This window comes from Erinaceus europaeus, chromosome 20, assembly GCF_950295315.1.
Source record: "Erinaceus europaeus chromosome 20, mEriEur2.1, whole genome shotgun sequence".
Classification (NCBI taxonomy): domain Eukaryota; kingdom Metazoa; phylum Chordata; class Mammalia; order Eulipotyphla; family Erinaceidae; genus Erinaceus; species Erinaceus europaeus.
The window spans coordinates 51,428,821-51,446,943 of NC_080181.1; the positions used below are offsets into that span (position 1 = coordinate 51,428,821).

General features: G+C 44.1%; 1 protein-coding gene and 1 non-coding gene across 4 annotated transcripts in view; both read right to left on the reverse strand.

The window, feature by feature from the left end:
* CHD2 (chromodomain helicase DNA binding protein 2) overlaps nt 1-18,123 on the reverse strand; it is a 102,212-nt gene that overhangs the window by 7,827 nt on the left and 76,262 nt on the right. For all 3 annotated transcript variants that reach the window (XM_007517932.3, XM_060179349.1, XM_060179348.1), the window contains 7 exons: nt 17,432-17,560; nt 16,359-16,499; nt 15,715-15,849; nt 13,472-13,650; nt 10,281-10,380; nt 5,585-5,798; nt 368-614 (listed from right to left, as the gene is read on the reverse strand). In XM_007517932.3, the coding sequence (XP_007517994.1) occupies nt 368-614; nt 5,585-5,798; nt 10,281-10,380; nt 13,472-13,650; nt 15,715-15,849; nt 16,359-16,499; nt 17,432-17,560 (1,145 nt within the window). The remainder of the gene's footprint in view (nt 1-367; nt 615-5,584; nt 5,799-10,280; nt 10,381-13,471; nt 13,651-15,714; nt 15,850-16,358; nt 16,500-17,431; nt 17,561-18,123) is intronic.
* On the reverse strand, nt 6,950-7,054 carry LOC132535210 (U6 spliceosomal RNA). The gene has a single exon (XR_009546979.1). It is a non-coding gene; the product is annotated as a U6 spliceosomal RNA (small nuclear RNA).

An 18,123-nucleotide genomic window follows, 5' to 3' on the forward strand; every position in this document is an offset into this window, starting at 1 on the left:
AGTATGGGTGGGGTAAAGTAGTGCTGTGGTGTCTTGCTTTCTCTCTGGTTAGAAAAATGGGCCAGGAATTCCCTTGGTTCACTGCCCAAATACCTCCTACAATACACCTCTGGCCTGGCCATCAAGTCCCTCCCTTCCCACTATGCAACCTGATCACATTCTGGGCAGCCCCCTTCCTGAGTGCACGTTCTGTTCTGTCTGCTCAGTTGTGTCTCCAGCCTTGCTTCTTCCTCTGCCCCAGGAAACTCCCAACTAGCCACTAAGCACAGTGAGAGCCGCTGCAGGGTGGTTCCTCCCCACACCCAGATGCAGGGGAAATGCAATGGGAGCTTCAGACAGAGGTTGGCGCCTGGTGCCACATGCACACCTGTCATAGTAATCTCTGTGTCCCCGGTGGTCTCGGTCACTGCTGTATGGGTCGTAGGGTCTCTTCCGGGACATGTTGTTGGGCCGGTAGCTCCCCGACCGGTGGGTGTCCATGTGTCGCCGGTCCCCATAATGGTGGTCCTTGTACCAGTGCTGCTCATACTGATGGTGCCTGTCGCTCGCCCAGGGGGGGTTGCTGTTGCCACCACCATAGTTAAACTTCCTTTCCCTCTGCCAGTCTCCTCGGTCTGAAGCAAAACAAAAAAGAGTTCAGAAATGGCTGCATTCCACTTCCACTGGCATTAAACCGGAAAAGCTGACACCTTATAAAGACACAGTAATCTCCTTCTCCTCAGTCTTTTTGTTGCTGGGGAACACACCTGTAATGACATTCTGAAGAGAAGAACTGACATTCTTCTCCCCTCTGCTCCCCGCAGTTTGTAGGCAAAAGAAAATTCACTGACTTCTAAGTCTTTAAAAAACTGCTTTTCATTTCCTACATGGGCTTTCTTTCTCATGTGGGGCAGTCTCTCACAATGAGGTTTGACTGAAGACAGAAAAATCAACACAGAAGATGCCGTTGCTGGGTTTCAGAGCTGAAAGGTAATATCCTCTGTCCACATGCTCAAGTTTATTTGGCCCACTGGTCGAATAAACTGGCTTCTGAGAAATCCTCCCAGCTGTACTTGCTGACTCCACTATTATTCCCCAGCCCCCACCCCAGAAAACAAACTCATTCTTATAAACTGTGTGTTTCTCAGGGGAGTCCAGCGGTAGCGCAGCGGGTTAAGCGCACATTGCACAAAGCACAAGGACCAGCGTACGGATCCCGGTTCGAGCCCCGGCTCCCCACCTGTGGGGGAGTCGCTTCACAGGCGGTGAAGCAGGTCTGCAGGTGTCTTTCTCTCCCTCTCTCTGTCTCCCCTCCCCTCTCCATTTCTCTCTGTCCTATCCAACAACAATGACACCAATAATAGCTACAATAAAACAAGGGCAACAAAAGGGAATAAATATTTTTTTTAATAAATGTGGATTTCTCAAGGACAAGGCCAACTAAAATTCATTTCATCTTCTGTAGCATCCCTTCTCCTCTGAGGAGAAGAATCACACTTGTTGAAATTATACAGAAACACAGAGTTAATAAAGCCACAGAAGCCCAAGAATGGAGTGGATAGTGGGTTCAATTGTGAACTGAAAACTGTATGTCCACCTAGAACCTGGACTGTGATTTTCTTGCAAACGGGGTCTTTGCAGATGTGATTAATTAGGATCCTGAGGTGAGAGCTATGCCCAGTGATAGAGAAAGACCGGAGACACAGAGAGGAGATTGGAACAGACACTGAAGAGCACAGCCACAGGCAAGAACACAGGGTAGCTGGCAGCCACAGTCAGGAGAGGGTCTGGGAGCTCACCCTCAGGCCCATCATGAGAAGTCAACCTACTGATGCCTCAATTTCAGATTTTCGGCCTCCACAACCGGGGAAGAATGAAAATCCGTTGTGCTAAGCCACCCAGTTGGGGTACTTTTTGGTTCACAACCTACAGGTAGCCAGAGTCTCAACCAGAGAGGCTGACGCTTATGGGAAACCGATCTTCCACTTATTAACTATGTTAAGACTAATGACATTGCTACCAAAGAGATGTCTCTATGTATTTTGCTGGCCTTTTAACAGTTTTCTACAGGGAGATAAAACAAAACAAACAAACAAAAAAACATCAGAGAACCTGTGCACCTTAGAAATGTAATCCAGGGAGCTGGGCAGTAGCGCAGCGGGTTAAGTGCAGGTGGCGCAAAGCATAAAGGACTGGCTTAAGGATCCCTGTTCGAGCCCCCGGCTCCCCACCTGCAGGGTTGTCACTTCACCGGTGATGAAACAGGTCTGCAGGTGTCTATCTTTCTCTCCCCCTCTCTGTCTTCTCTCCTCTCTCCATTTCTCTCTGTCCTATCCAACAACAACAACAACAACAATAATAACTACAATAAAAAAAAAAAAACAAGGGCAACAAAAGGGAATAAATAAATATTTTAAAAAGAGAAAGAAATGTATACAAAAGTGGACAGTGAACCTATGGCTTCAAATAATTGCTCACTAAGAAGGACCATGCCAGAGGGCCAAGGGGAAAAAAGAGGAAAAAAACTTTGACTAGTCAACCTAAGAATTAAGAAACCACAAGAAGTGACACTTTCATGACATGAAATGATCATTTAAGTACGGCTTTCAGTCAAATGGAAAGTAAGATTACAGGGGCCAGGTGGTGGTGCAGCTGGTTACGTGCTCACATTACAATGCACAAGGAGCCAGGTTCAAGCCCCTAGTCCCCACCTATGGGGGAAAGCTTCACAAGTGGTGAAGCAGGGCTGCAGGTGTCTTTCTGTCTCTATCACCCTCTCCCCTCTCAATTTCTCTCTTTCAAATAAATAAAATTTTAAAAAAGAAAGGAAGATTACAAATAGGCTAGATACACACATCCATGGCACAGCAGAGAGACGTAAAGGCTTGCCAGCTGCTAACTCCTAGTCAAGTGGTTTCCTTTTATCATGAACCTCTCTGAATTAAGTCAGTGGCTAGGAAGAACTGAGCCACTGAACTGATGGGTGATAGATCCAAGGTTCAAATAAAGAATGACAGTGAGTTTAATAAGAAATATTTCAGAGGATCAGTATATATAATCAGTGACATCATGTTAAGTAACAGAACCTAAGACCAGGGGAAAAAGTCAGTATAACTAATACAACTGGATTTAAGAACATGGAAACATTTCCTACCTATCTTGTACAGTCATTGCTTTTAATCCCCCTCAATAAAATGCTGACCCACTAATTGTGAATGAGTTGGTTTTAAGATGAGAAGACATGGAACTTCTGATTCTAAGTAGTCTAGAACAGCCTGCAGGAAAATTACTCTGCCAAGAACAAGAAAGGCCAGATTAAGAGGGGGAAAAAAGTCCTGTTTAGAGTCATCAAAGAGAAGCTCAAGTATCAAGGTGAAAAAAAAATTGGGGAATAGGCCTGTGGTGCCCATAGTTGAGCGCACACATTACCATGCACAAGGAGGAGAGTTCGAGTCCCTGCTCCCCACCTGCAGGGGGGACACTTCACATGCTGTGAAGCAGGCCTGCAATGTCTTTCTCTCTCTATCTCTATATCCCTATCCTCTCTCAATTTCTCTGTCCTACCAAATATATTAGAAAAGGGAAGGAAAAAGGGCTGCCAAAGAGCAGTGGATTCATTGTGTAGGCACAGAGTCCAAGCAATCACCCTGGTGGCAATGGGAAAAACAGTCAAATCCAGACATATCGTGACCAGAGACTACATGTGCACCCAGTAATGTTACCATGCACAAGGACCCAGGTTCAAGGCCCCAGTAGCCAGGAAATGTAAGCTACCTAATGCCCACCTGTGGGTGACTGGATAAAGTTGTGAGACATACATTCAATGAAATACTACTTTGCAATTTAAAAAGATGATACTGTGTCCTCCAGGTCAAAATGAATGGAAATTGATATGATTGTGCTCAGTGAAGTAAGAAACTAGGTGAAAAATTATTAACTGGATGGTTGCACTCAGATGTGGATGTCTGTACAACAAACACATGAACTTGCTAAATAAAAAGTAGCCAAACAGCGATGAAGACTTTCTGAGCCACCATCTGAGGTGGAGCTGCTGCCGAAAAGTGTTGGGCTAGTAAGATAATAGTTATGCAGAAAGAGTTCCAAGTCTGAGACCCCGATATTCCAGGTTCAATCCTGAGCACTGTTATAAGATAAAGCTAAGCAGTGTTCTGGTTAAAAGAAAACAAAAATAAGAATAAATAATGTCCCCAATTTGGCAGCCCTAGAGGTGGAACATCTGACCTGTTGAGTATGAGGCCACTAGTTTAATCTCAGACATCAAATATGCCAGAGTTGATGCTCTGGTTATCTTTCTCTCATTAATAAATTGAAAACAGGGGCCAGGAGGTGGACGTCACACTCTGTACAGTGCACAAGTCACCAGGGTCAAGGACACAGATTCAAGCCCCCTAGTCCCTACCTGCAGGGGGGAAGCTTCACAGGTGAAGCAGTGCTGCTAGTGTCTCTCTTCCCCTCCCTATTTCCCCCTTTCCACTCAATTTCTCTTTATTAACAAAAGGAGAAAACAGACCACCGAGAGGGGTGATTTTGTTGTGCAGGTATTGAGCCCCAGCAATAAAAAATAAACAAATTAAATAAATGGTGGCAACTAAAAAGTAAATCAATAAGATAAATACCCAGAATAAGTAAACCCAGAGAAAGAATGCAGATTTTGGCTGTTAGCAATTGGGAAGAAGGCAGAATGAACAGAGGCTGCTTAATAGCTAGGGGACTTTCTGTGTGGTAGTGAAAAGTGTTTTTAAACTTACTAGTTAGTGGTCTCACAACACTATGAACATACTAAGTCACCAAGCAAATCATTTGAAATAATAAAGTTTATGTCATATAAATGTTATACACAAGAATTTTGTCACTGCTGTTATTTTTACCTGACAATTTATTTTCATCTAGTAAGCCAAATTAAATCTAACTTAAAATTTGATAAGAATAGAATACAAGTGGTCCGGGAGGTGGCGCTGTGATAAAAGCTTTGGACTCTCAAGCACGAGGTCCAGAGTTCAATCTCTGGCAGCACATGTGCCAGAGTGATGTCTGGTTCTTTCTCTCTCCTCCTATCTTTCTCATAAATAAATAAAATCTTTAAAAAAAAAAAAAAGAATACAAATAGCCCAGTATTCATCTAGCCATGCTTTTATCATTGAACATTCAAATTACTCAATTTTAAACCATTAAGACCGGGCCAGCAGGCTGGGAATATAGCATAGCAGCTATGCAAGAAGACTTTAGTGCCTGAGGCTCTGAGGTCCCAGGTTCAAGCTCCAGTACCACCATAAGCCAGAGCTGACCAGTGTTCTGGTAAGACTAGAAAGACAAGATCAACAATATCACGCATAAAACTTTGGAAAAGGAATTAATGTTGCCAAAGGATTTAGACAGTTTAGATTAATTTTTGCAAAGTGTACTAGTTCACACTCTTACTATTTTATGTGCACTTCATTTTTAGTTTCTGATAATATGAACGGGTTAAAAAGCTAACTTACCCCATCTTAAATTTCACTCATTTTGCTATCCTCTTGTTAATGATTCTTATTTTGCTGCCTACCCCTACCCCCCAGTCCATGAAAAACTCTACTGAGTGACCCACCTGAGTTACTAAAGTGCCTCTTGTTGGGGTGATTGTAGTTATCTCTTGGGTGTCCGTGCATCTGTGGGCCATGGGAGGCAGGCAAATGAGGCTTTTGGGGGTGCAGGTTGTGAGGGGTATGGGACTGAGACATCAAGGAGTCCCGGCTGGAGCCCGAGGCCTCCGGTCGAAATGGTTTCTTACCACCAATCATATCATCTTTCTTCTTTTGCTCCTGTAGCAGAAAGGAAGTCAAAGACGCTCAAGATCTGGACTGAATTCTCAAGAATCATCCTCTCTAAAGGTCCCTTCTTTTCCTTTTTGGCTTTTCCCTTGTGATCTTTTCACCAAAAATCACTAAGTTTCTTCCCACAAGTTCAAGGCCCATGTGCTGCTCTGATCTGCTGGGCTACGCAAGCCAGTCAAACGTCCACGCACTGTGGGTATCGATGTCACATGGGACACAGGTGCTTGGGCTGTTAGTGTTCTCCCAGGATCTTCATTAAGTAGGGACCACCAACTTGTTTATGCTAACTAGAATAAAAGCACAACAAGCCCACTAGAAGCTACTCCCCGTGCCAAAGTCATTGAGCTAAATATCCACACACCTGAGTACATCGCTTCTTTACCAAACAAGTAAAACACACCATATAGGAACATCAGGGGGAAAACAATAACAATAAAGAAAGACATGTGAGGAATGTAAAATTTTAGCAGCAAGGGAAGTTTTATTCTTGTTTTGGGCAGAACTGAAGCCTTACACATGTACAGTTTAGCCACTTCCAGGCCTCTTTTTCATTTTTTTAAGCTTTTTTTAAAAATATATTTATTTAGGGGGCTTGCCTCATAAGCGGTGAAGCAGGTCTGCAGGGGTCTTTCTTCCCCCTACCTTAATTTCTCTCTGTCCATATCCAAAAAAAAAAATATTTTAAAGAATGGCATAGGAGCATGGATTTTATTATTGGATATGGACAGAGAGAAATCAAAAGGGAAGGGAAGGCGTAGGGTAGATAACGAAATGGTTATGCAAAGAAACTCTCGTGCCTGAGGCTCCAAAGTCCAAGGTTCAATATCCCTCACCACCATAAGCCAGAACTGAGCAGTCCTCTGATAAAAATAAATAAATAAATAAATAAATAGAAAAAAGAAAGGGGAAGGGAACAGAGAGAGAAAGAGAGATACCTGCAGCTCTACTTCACCTCTTGTGAAGTTTTTTCCTGCAGGTGGGGACCAGGGGCTTGAACCCAGGTCCTTGTGCACTGTAATATGTGTACTTAACCAGGTGCTCCACTACCTTGCCCCCCTTTTTCTTTTTCTTTCTTTTTTTTTGGGGGGGTGAAGGAAGGAGTTTTTTTTTTTTACACACAGACCAAGAGTTCAGATTTCAAAAACATGGAGTGCTTCACGAATTTGCCTGTCATCCTTGCGCAGGGGCCATGCTAACCTTCTCTGTATCGTTCCAATTTTATTTTTTTAATATTTATTTCTTTATTCCCTTTTTTGTTGCCCTTGTTGTTTTATTGTTATAGTTATTATTGACATCATTGTTGTTGGATAGTACAGAGAGAAATGGAGAGAGGAGGGGAAGACAGAGAGGAGGAGAGAAAGGCACCTGCAGACCTGCTTCACCACCTGCGAAGCGACTCCCCTGCAGGTCGGGAGCAGGGGGGCTCGAAACGGGATCCTTAAGCCAGTCCTTGCGCTTTGCGCCACCTGTGCTACCGCCTGACACCCTCGTTCCAATTTTAGTATATGTGCTGCCAAAGCAAGCACTTTTTTTTATTGTTGCTGTAGTTATTATTGTTGTTGTTATTGATGTCATCATTAGATAGGACATAGAGAAATGGAGAAGGATGGGAAGACAGAGGGGGAGAGAAAGATAAGACACCTGCAGACCTGCTTCACCACCTGTGAAGCGACTCCCCTGCAGGTGAGGAGCCAGGGGCTCAAACTGGGATCCTTATGTGGGTCCTTGTGCTTCATGCCATGTGCACTTAACCCACTGCGCTACCGCCCGACTCCTGGCCCTTTTTCTTAGATCAGAGAGAGACAGACAGACAGATAGAATGACCACAGCACCAGCGTTTCCCTGGGTTCCAGGACACCTCCAACATCATGTACCAGGGCTCCAACATGGACAATGCATATGTCATGTACCCATGAGCTCTTTAGTTCCTAGAATTACTGCTAGCAATTTTGTCCATGCCTTTCTAAGCCACTGGATGTGTGTACATACATATGTATGACTATGTATTTTTTTAATCTTTTTTATTTATTTGATAGAGAGAAATTAAGAGAGGAGGAGATACAGAAAGGGAAAGAAAATCCCCCAATAAAGAAACAATAATAAAGAAAGGGAAACAGACAGAGAGGCACCTGTAGCACCTCTTGTGAAGTTTCTCGTGTGCTGGGATATTGTGCGATGCAGTCACATCTGCCACGTTGTCCCCTCAGGCTACTGCTAGTTCCCTCTTCTCGGAGCGCCTGTTTCGCCATGTTGTGCCCTCAGGGCACTGTCTATTTCCCCCGTGATATTTGGAGTGCTTTGGTCACTCCTCCCCCTTCCCATTCTCGGGAAAGCTGCTCCTATAAAAGCCCTTCTTCTTCCGCACCTCGCTCTCTTGCCAGCACTTCACTCCGGTGTTCAGACGCAGGGAAGGTTACTGCATGAGGCGTCCATTTTCGCTACATCCATGTGGCCCAACCTGCTTCTCTAGCACCCAACTCTGAGGTGCCAGCGCAAATAAAGATTTGTATTCCCTCTTCGCTCGGGACCTCCTCTCTCTCTTCTCCGTGGCGCACAACAACACTCCTGCAGGTGGGAACCAGGGACTTCAACCTGGATCCAGATGCACTGTAATGTGTGTGCTTAAGCAGGAACACCACCACCCAGACTTGTGTCTATGTGTTTGTATATATAAAAAGATATATGTAATATAACACACATATCAACATATACAAAGATACACATACACTTAAAATTATTTTTAGCACCTAATACATCTTGACAATCTCATGTAAACAGTTATTTCCACAGCAGTATATGCATGGTTATAATACTCTCACGATGTAACCCCAGTATGGATATATTATGATCTATCTGATCTGTTCCGTATACTTGGGCCATCAAGTCATTAGTCATTTCCACTATAAACATGTTTATGTTTTTTTTTTTCCTTTTATTTGATAGGACAGAAATTGAGAGGGGCAGGGGAGAAAGAGATACCTGCAGCACTACTTCCCCACTCACGAGTTTTCCCCAACCCCGCCCCACAGTGGGAACTGGGGGTTTGAACCCTGGACCTTGACCATAGTGATATATGGGCTCAACTGGGTATGCCACTGTCCAACCTGCATGCTTACATTGTTTTTTTGGTTTCTGTCTGTTTGCTTGTTTGCTTTTTACCAGAGCACTGCTCAGCTCTGGCTTATCATGGTGCAGGGGATTGAACCTGGGACTTTGGAGCCTCGGGTATGAAAGTCTCTTTGCATAACCACCATGCTATCTACCCCTGATCATGTTTACATTCTTATTGAGCTCCGTAGATTCTTTTTTATTATTATTATTATCTTTATTGGATAGAGATAGCCAGAAATCAAGAGGGGAGGGGGTGATAGACAGAGCTCCTTAGATTCTTTTGAGAAGATCTGTGTATCTTCTCTTAATGTCTTTGCATGAATCTTAATGCCTTCCTGTGCTGAGCAGATAGTAGAGAATGAGACATTACGATGTCTACCTTGTCAGAGCTGAAGGTCAGAGGAGGTAGTCAATATTCCTAGACTGGCATTGGGGCTAAAAGCTGATGGGAGGGGGAGGGAGAAGTCAGTTAAGGTGCAGTTGTCTAGGTCTGAATAATAAAGAGGACAGGCCTGTTTAAAGAAGGCTGAGGCCAAAGCTCTGTCCTGTCACTTCTGTGGCTCCCCCCACTATTCCACAGGAGGAGAGGAGACTTCTGGAAACCTGCTCATATTTGTTCCTTGCTGTGAGCAGTGGGGTCCCAGGCACAAAAGAAGGAAGGATGCCAGACACATTACCCAGAAAAAGTATTTTCTATCCACAGTCCTATTACTTATCAGCACTTTAAAAATATATATATATTGCCACTAGGATTATCACTGGAATTCAGTGCCTGCATGATGAATCTACTGTTCCTGGCCCCACCCTTCCCTCTTTTTTTATAGACAGAGTAACTGAGACACCCGCAGTACTGCTTCAATGCTCATGAAGCTCCCCTCCTGCAGGTGGAGAAAAGGGGTTTGAACCTGGGTTTCTACGCATGGGAACACATGTGCTCGACTAGGTGCAATATCACTTGGCCCCCTGCCCATCAGGACCTTTTGTCAGCCACCACAAGACAGGTACACACAGAAGAAAAGGGCTTGGTAAATAAGTTCCAGGATTTCAGAACCCCAAACCACAACTTCTTGTTGGGATTTTAAGTTTGAGTTCAACACACTGGCTGTGTGATCTGTTGGGTCTTACTGTCAGTGGAGCATGTTGAGAGCTGCAGAACAAATGCAGGCTAAGAGCACGCTGTCTGGGAGGATGAGCTGAGGGCAGCTCTTTCACATCCCTACACCTGTGCCACAATCCGTAAAGTCAACTTAGAGGCCAAGCAACTTCTCTAGTACCAACTATCCATCAATCTGATGATCTCCCCAGGGAAAAGCAGCATGTGTTCTGTTGTCTTTATCTGTATGGATTATATTTAATTACCTCTTCTTCTTGTGATCTTTTCTTATGAGCCATCTTGTATAACTTATGCAATTTTCTAGCATCAAATTCTGTAAACTTGGAAACAAAAATCCACAGGTTCCTAGAAGAAAAAGAAAATGGTTCTGGAAAAATCACAGGGTTTCTTTCTTTCTTTCTTTTTTTTTTATTGCCATCAGTATTAATTGCTGGCACTAGCACCCACTGCTCCCAGCGGCCATTTTTTCTTTTCTTTTTTCTTTTGACAGGACAGAAAGAAACTGAAAGGAGAGGGAAGATACAGCGGGATAAAGACAGACACCTGCAGACCTGCTTCACTACTTGTGAAGTGACTCCCCTGCAGGTGGGGAGCGAGGGTTCAAACCCGAGTCCTCATACATGGTTATATGAGTACTTAACTGGGTGCACCACCACCCAACCCCTATCATAGTTTCTAAAAATAAACCTTTCTTCCTTTGTTAAGAACGGCAAGCAACTGGATTTTGCTATGGAATATTCCTCCAAGTGTAGAAATTAGGGTATGGAGATACTTTCTCAGGTCTCAGCATTGACGATATATCTTCAGCTGCTACCATCATCACAGTTTGGCTGAGGGAACTGGAGAAAGGACTCTGGTGACGGCTGATACTGCTCTATTTATTTCAGCCAAGACTCCTGTACTCTGCCCCCTGCATTGTGTCCTCTTGTGCCACCACCGGCACAGGCAGCTTCTCAGCACCTCCTATCCACCCAGTCACCACCAGGGACTGTCTTATCTAGAGGGAAGAGCCCCACCAGTTCTACTGCCTAGCTCTGCCTGCCAAAGCAGAGAGTCCTCAGGACTGAAGAGTGGGGATCTGGAGTGAGAAGACAAAGGCACTGCGCTGAGCTATATAACAGGTGCTGTGAGCTCTCAAGCTCTGAGGAGTGCCCATCTGCCAGGCCACAGAAGGGGTGATTAGAGAGGTCCCCTATCTAGTAAATGCACTGCACAGGCACAGCAACCACAACCTTCTTCCTAGTCCTTCTGAAACAGGGCTGCGAGTGTCTCAACAAGCTGCCCTTAATTCCTCTAACCAGCCTGCAGAGACAGCATAATCATTATGAAGAAAACTTTTGTGCCTTGTGCCTAAAGCTTTGAGGACCCAGGTTCAATCCCCAGCACCACCATAAGGCATATTTGATCAGTGCTCTGCTAAGAAAAATAAGTAAGTAAGTAAATAAATAAATACTATGTCACACCCTTGGGCTCAGGTCCTCCCAGGCCCACGACCCATTCTCAAGTCTTCGTGGAAGCCTGTGCACTCCTCCTCTAAACATGCCTTCTCTGCACTTCCTCACCCTCCCTAGAGCCCGAGTCTTCAGGAAAGCTTTCCGTCCCGACTGCTCTTCCGCAGGGCAGGTGCTTCTTCCTCGTGGGAGCACCTAGTACATTGGTCCTGCAGTTCCCACCACTGAGTGGTGATGAACACTCTCTCAGGCCTGGTAATGTCTTTTTATGAAGTACTGCTGGCCAGGATATGAGAGCCTGGCACAGTAATGTACAGCTAGGCACAGTGTCTAGGAAGAAGCTCAGTTCATGGCTCTATCATATGCTCAGGTGACTTCTGTTATCTTTTTTTAAAAAATTTTATCTATTTGTTCCCTTTTGTTGCCCTCATTGTTTTATTGTTGTAGTTATTGTTGTTATTGATGTCATTGTTGTTGGATAGGACAGAAAGAAATGGAGAGTAAGGGAAGACAGAGAGGGGGAGAGAAAGACAGACACCTGCAGACCTGCTTCACTGCTTGTGAAGCGACTCCCCTGCAGGTGGGGAGCTGGGGACTCAAACCAGGATCCTTGTAGCAGTCTTTGCGCTTTGCGCCACCTGCGCTTAATCATTCGCTTAATCAACTCCCTTCTGTTACCTCTTAACAGGGATGAGTCATGTGGATACAGGAAGGGGGAGTTAACAGTATAAGTGGAAGAAAAGTAACTGGATTCTCTTTTCTAATTTGGGTGTGAAGCATGCTATGATAGCATTAAAACAGAATGTTTTCTCAAACCTATTTCCAACTCAAAACAAACCCACCAAGCCTGGGCACATTATGCAAAGATAACTTAAACCACAGAGCATCTGATTCAAAATAACTGTGGATTAAATAAAGTGATTTCATGTTACCTTTGAGAAACTGCAATCTTGTATGCTTAAAATGACAGGAGCACCTTTATTTTGTTTGTTTGTTTGTTTTTTGCCTCCAGGGTTATTGCTGGGGCTGAGTGCCAGCATTATAAATCCACCTGGTGGACATTTTTCATTTTTATTGGATAGGACAGAGAGAAACTGAGAGGGGTGAGGGAGATAGAGAGGGAAAAAGAAAGAGCAACACCTGCAGACCGGTTCACTGCTTGTGAAGCGACGATCCTGCATGTGGGAAGCTGGGGGCTCAAACCAGGATCCTTGCTCAGGTCCTTGCACTTAACCCAGTGCACCACTACCCAGCCCCCAAGAGCAGATATCTTAATATGCATAAGCCATGATATTCTGCAAACAAAAGCTCCAGATTGATCAAAAGTGATCAAAGGATCCCTAGCATTTTTTCATTACTAAGAGATCTCACAGCTCTAGTAATTTTAACTTTCATTTCAACTCACATGTTGGGAGAAGATAAACGAGCTACTTATCTTCTACCTGAATATCAACTGAGATGGGCAAAACAGTGAAAATTATGATTTCTATTCCTTTCAGGTTTTAGAACTGATATTTATTTTGGATAGACAGAGAGAACTTGAGAGGGGGGTGGACACACGAAGGGAGAGAGAGGCACCTGTAGCAATTTTACTACTTGTGAAGCTTTACCCTGCAAGTGGGGACCAGGGGCTTGAACTGAACTCCCTGTGCACTGCAATGTATATGCTCAACCAGGTGCGCCACCACCTTGCCCCAGAACTGACTTTTATTGTGGAAATAATGAACAAGTCAAAAGCCAGTCTTTCTCTTATAAGAGAATGTTACCACCCTACCCATTCAAAGACAGGTCTCAATGGGGTGGCTCATTTCAGGACAATGGGAATGCATGTTGCCAATGGATTTTTGTTGTTGTTTGTTTTGGGAAGGGGGTGGAGGTAATTTCATGAGATTTCTATGTTGAATTTTTTAAACCAAAAGCAGGAAACTTTCACCACCCCCACCCCAGTACCCACACAGTCCAATTAGTTGTACGGAGTAGGTTACCTCCTCCACAGCTTGATGTGCTCCTGGTCTGAGTAGGCTTTAAGGCACTCTGCTATTCGGTCTCCAATCTTGAGCAGGCAGTTCCGAGTGTGCTCCAGCTGCTCCTGCACGTTCAGCCCCTTGTCGGGCTTGTCCAGCTGTTTCAGCGCCTTTTTCACAGGCCTCATCCTCTCCTTACACTGGAACAAAATGGACATGTAAGACAACTGCAGCAAAGAGCCTCTCCCTGCTTACAGGAAAACCCATCCTTATCCCCTACACTGGAGGAGCCAGGAAAGCCAGGGGACAGGAATGAATGTCAGAAAATGAGGTGTAAGTCCTGGACAGTCTTTATTCACTCATTTCTCAAATGCTGTGGTACTTAATACTCTTAAACACAGAGAGTGCAGGCATTGTTTCTGGGGGGTCCATGGGCAGTTGTGTGGTCTAATAGTGAGGAATCTAGGTTCTCCTGCCTGGGGCCTATCTTTGCTCTGCACTCTATTCAATACAGGATATGCTACTTAACTCTCTCCATCCTTGCCTCCCCCCCTCCAGGTTTATTGCTGGAGCTCTGTGCCTTGCACTATGAATCTACTACTCATGGAGGCCATTTTCCCCATTTTGTTGCCCTTGCTGTTATTATTGTTGCCATTACTATTGTTGTTGTTGTATAGGGAAGAGAGAAATGGAGAGAGGAGGGGAAGACAGAGAGTGGGAGGGAAAGACACCTGCAGACCTGCTTCACCGCCTGTGAAACGATCCACTCGCAGGTGGGGAGCTAGGAGCTTGATGCAGGATCCTTACACCAGTCCTTGCACTTCGCAATTCACACCAGGTGCGCTTAACCTGCTGCACTACTACCCAGCTCCTTCCATCCTTATTTTTTAACATTGAAGATGAAAATTGTCACCTATTTCATAGGACTGCTGTGAAGAAAATATATATAAACACACAAACAGGGTCTGGATAATTATGTGAGCTATTACTTTCTCCAGAGACACTAAGAAGCAAAATTCTACAATACAAGAGAATAGTGATCAAATTTAGAGTTATAGTTGGTTTTGAGAAGGGCACAGGGGAAAGCACTGATTTAGAGCTAGGAATATCAGGGTTGCAATTTTATAACCTGAGTCTTTATGACACAGACTTAAAAGGCTTCATGGTGAGGGTCAGGCAGTGGTGCAGTGGGTTAAGCACATGTGGCACCAAGCACAAGGACCAGTGTAAGGATCCCAGTTCGAGCCCCCCGCTCCCCACCTGCAGGGGAGTCGCTTCACAGGCGGTGAAGCAGGTCTGCAGGTGTGTCTATCTTTCTCTCCCCCTGTCTTCCCCTCCTCTCTCCATTTCTCTCTGTCCTATCCAACAATGAACAACATCATCAATGGCAATAATAATAACCACAACGAGGATACAACAACAAGAGCAACAAAAAGGGGGAAAAATGGCCTTCAGGAGCGGTGGATTCATGGTGCAGGCACCAAGACCAGCAATAAGCCTGGAGGAAAAAAAAAAAAAAGGCTTCATGGTATCTGCTGAGTTGTCAGATAAATCATGACCTATTTTCTCTTTACTTTTTTTTTTTTTTTTTGCCTCCAGTGTTATCAAATGGGACCCAGTGCCAGCACTATGAATCCACTGCTCCTAGTGGCCATTTTTTTCCCCCATTTATTGGGTAGGACAGAGAGAAATTAAGAGAGGAGGGGAAGATAGAGAGGGAGAGAAAGACACCTGAAGATCTGCTTCACCACATGTGAAGGTACTCCATGCAGGTGGGGAGTGGAGGCTCGAACCAGGATCCTTGAACAGGTCCCTGTGCTTCATTCTATATGTGGGCCCTCATGGCATTCTATATAAAAATGCATCATGACTTTTCTGACAACTCAAAACATTAATGTTTTTTTGTTGCTGAATTTTTTCTGTGGCTTCAAAATTTTTCATAATATAAAGAGTCACTGAGGCAATAGATAAAGGTACTTTCCAGGTATTAGGGAGGTGTCAGCAGGTAGAGTGCATGGCTCCCATAATGAGGTCTCAGGTTCAATGCCAGAACCTCAGGAGAGCACCAGACAGCACCAATGAAGGTGAAGTGGGGCTTTACTGTTTCTCCGTCTCTCTCTTTTCTTCCAAATATACAGATTTCTTTTTTTTTTAAATGGGCCAGTGACACACCATGCTCAGAATGATGGAGGCTGCAGCTGGCCCCGAGGAGGTGTGGGCAGCAGCAAGCACTGAGTGAGGTTTACCTAGGCTTTAGGACTTACTATGCTGAATGTTTCCTGGTCCAGTTCATCGTCCTCATCCTCTCCGATTGGGACAGGCTCACTTCCAGCTGTAATATGGACAGGACCCTGAGATCTCTTTGATTTACTTGAAGATTTGGCATCACCACCTTTAGGCTTTTAAAAGAGAGTTACAAGGAGTCATTATCGTTTGTGCAATCCTGCTTTGCAATTTGGACTTCTTACCTATGTCAGAGTGGGCAAACACAGAGACCTCAGTTTATAAAATAATAATAATAATAATAATGGCCTCTGAGGCAGAATAAAGTCAAACCTACATGATTAATAGCTTAATTGGACATCATTTCCATATCTATCTTGAGATGTGCACATATTATAACTTCAACTTCATCAATGCCATTTTGGTTCCTATTCTCATATCCATAAAATGGTCAAAAGTATCACAAGGTCAAAATTATATACTGGTGAAGCTTTTGTAGAATATCATGTAGCAACTTTTATTAATGGCTTGTAAATGAACATATACTATGATGTAGGAATTTATATTAACAAAAATATTACAAGTTATTGAGATCTACATGAAGTTGAATAAATGTCATTCCTCCAACCCAGAAGGGACTCTTTTAAGGGCCTCAGGTATCTCAGTAAGAAAGCAACAATGATACCTTCTCTTTCTTATCTTTTGACTTCTTTCTTTCCTTATCCACTTCTTTGTCTTTCCTAGAACTCATCTGTTTCTCCTTGTTCTCCTTATTCTCTTTCTTCTTTTGTTTCTTTTTCATTGGACTTTTTTCTAAGCCATCGTCCTAGAAAATAAACAGGGTGATTTAAGCTTCTGTCACAAATTTTCTATCTGTTCATCTCTAGAGAAGTTGTGCCCCTCCCCCCCCCCCCAAAAAAAAAGTTTACCCTGGCACTTGGAAGCCTAGTCTCAAGCAGACCCTTAGACCACTCCCGCTCAGACCTCCAGACTCTTTGCAATCACCAGCTAGGCCTGCAAAGGATGAATTCAGGATTCCATGCTCATAGTATCCTTCAACATGGGTGGCACCCATTTCATAGATGACAAAAAAAAAAAGACAAAAGATCGCATATGCTTGTCTATAGCCAGCCAGACATCGGTGAGGGTGCTGGTACCTGAATTCAACTATGTATGGCCCTAATCCATGCAAGGTCCCATATCCACTCCACACCCATGGAGCTGATCAGTGCTGTCACTGAAACAGCTCATTGAATGATACTAATTACACTTCACTTTGTTCCTATTCAAGTCACAAACGTTCAGGCCTTGGACCACACTGCAGTGCAGTTGAGTTTCCTCTGGCTCAACAATGAACTGAACTGAAGAGACGCTGTCTCCTTTGGTTAGTACCCCAGCAAGCCTGGGCTCCCCATCCTCCTTAACTTTCCCAACAATGAGGCTGTGTGTGCCATGTTAAAATACACGTGATTTCCCTCACTTACTCCCATTACCTACTGGGTTGTTAGAAAAGCCATGACACATTTTTGAATAGAAAAAAAGAAAAATATGTCATGACTTCTCCAACAACCCAATATTATATAGGCAGTTGTCAACTTAAATGGACTCTGTCTACTCTTTCCTCATAGGTTAAACAAAGACATATCTATTATACTTTTATTCTGCCCATTCTGAACATAAACAGTCCAAACCATTGTATGACTTGGCACAATAAATGTAGCCTAAGAATTAACTCCCACGAGGGACCCAGCCGCATACCTTCACTTCTCCCTCTTCAGATGGGTTATCTGAATGTCTGGGAGATGAAAACTCAACTCCATGTTCATCTTTCAGCCTAGGTGCTTTGTTTTCCTTTTTGACTCGAGGCTTTCGTTTTTTTAATTTGGCCTGAAAATTCAAAGAAAATGATAACAGAACTGCAAATCAAGTTCCTCAAAAGTAAGACCAATAAACCTCAAGGCTCTTTGAAGCAGCAGGAGTCATATAATTTAAGCGAGGAAACCCAATGGAGTACAGCTTATTTTGTCGGGGGAGGTGGGATTGTATAAAAAGACTGCAGGCCTTATGTGTATCTTGCACCACAAAGAAACACCCATTTTCTTGAATCATTGATTCCCTAGAGATTTCATTTCAGAGAGGAAAAATGCCTTTTGTAAGTGAGAGTAGAGGGAGGGAGACACCTGCAATACTGTTTCACTGCTCATGAACCTTCCCTCCCCCCCGCAGTTAGAAATGGGGGCTCGAACCCGGGTCCTGTGCACTGTAATGTGTGCACTCAACCAGGTGCACCACCACCCAGCCTCTAGAGTAGCATTTCTACTGACATTACCAATCAAACCACCAAACTGGAAACCTCCAAAGCAGCACCTGACTGACTCCAGGATGCCACTCTGTGTGGCACCTAGAGAGAGCACCTTCTCCTGCCCTAACTCTGTGAGACCAAGTCTCAG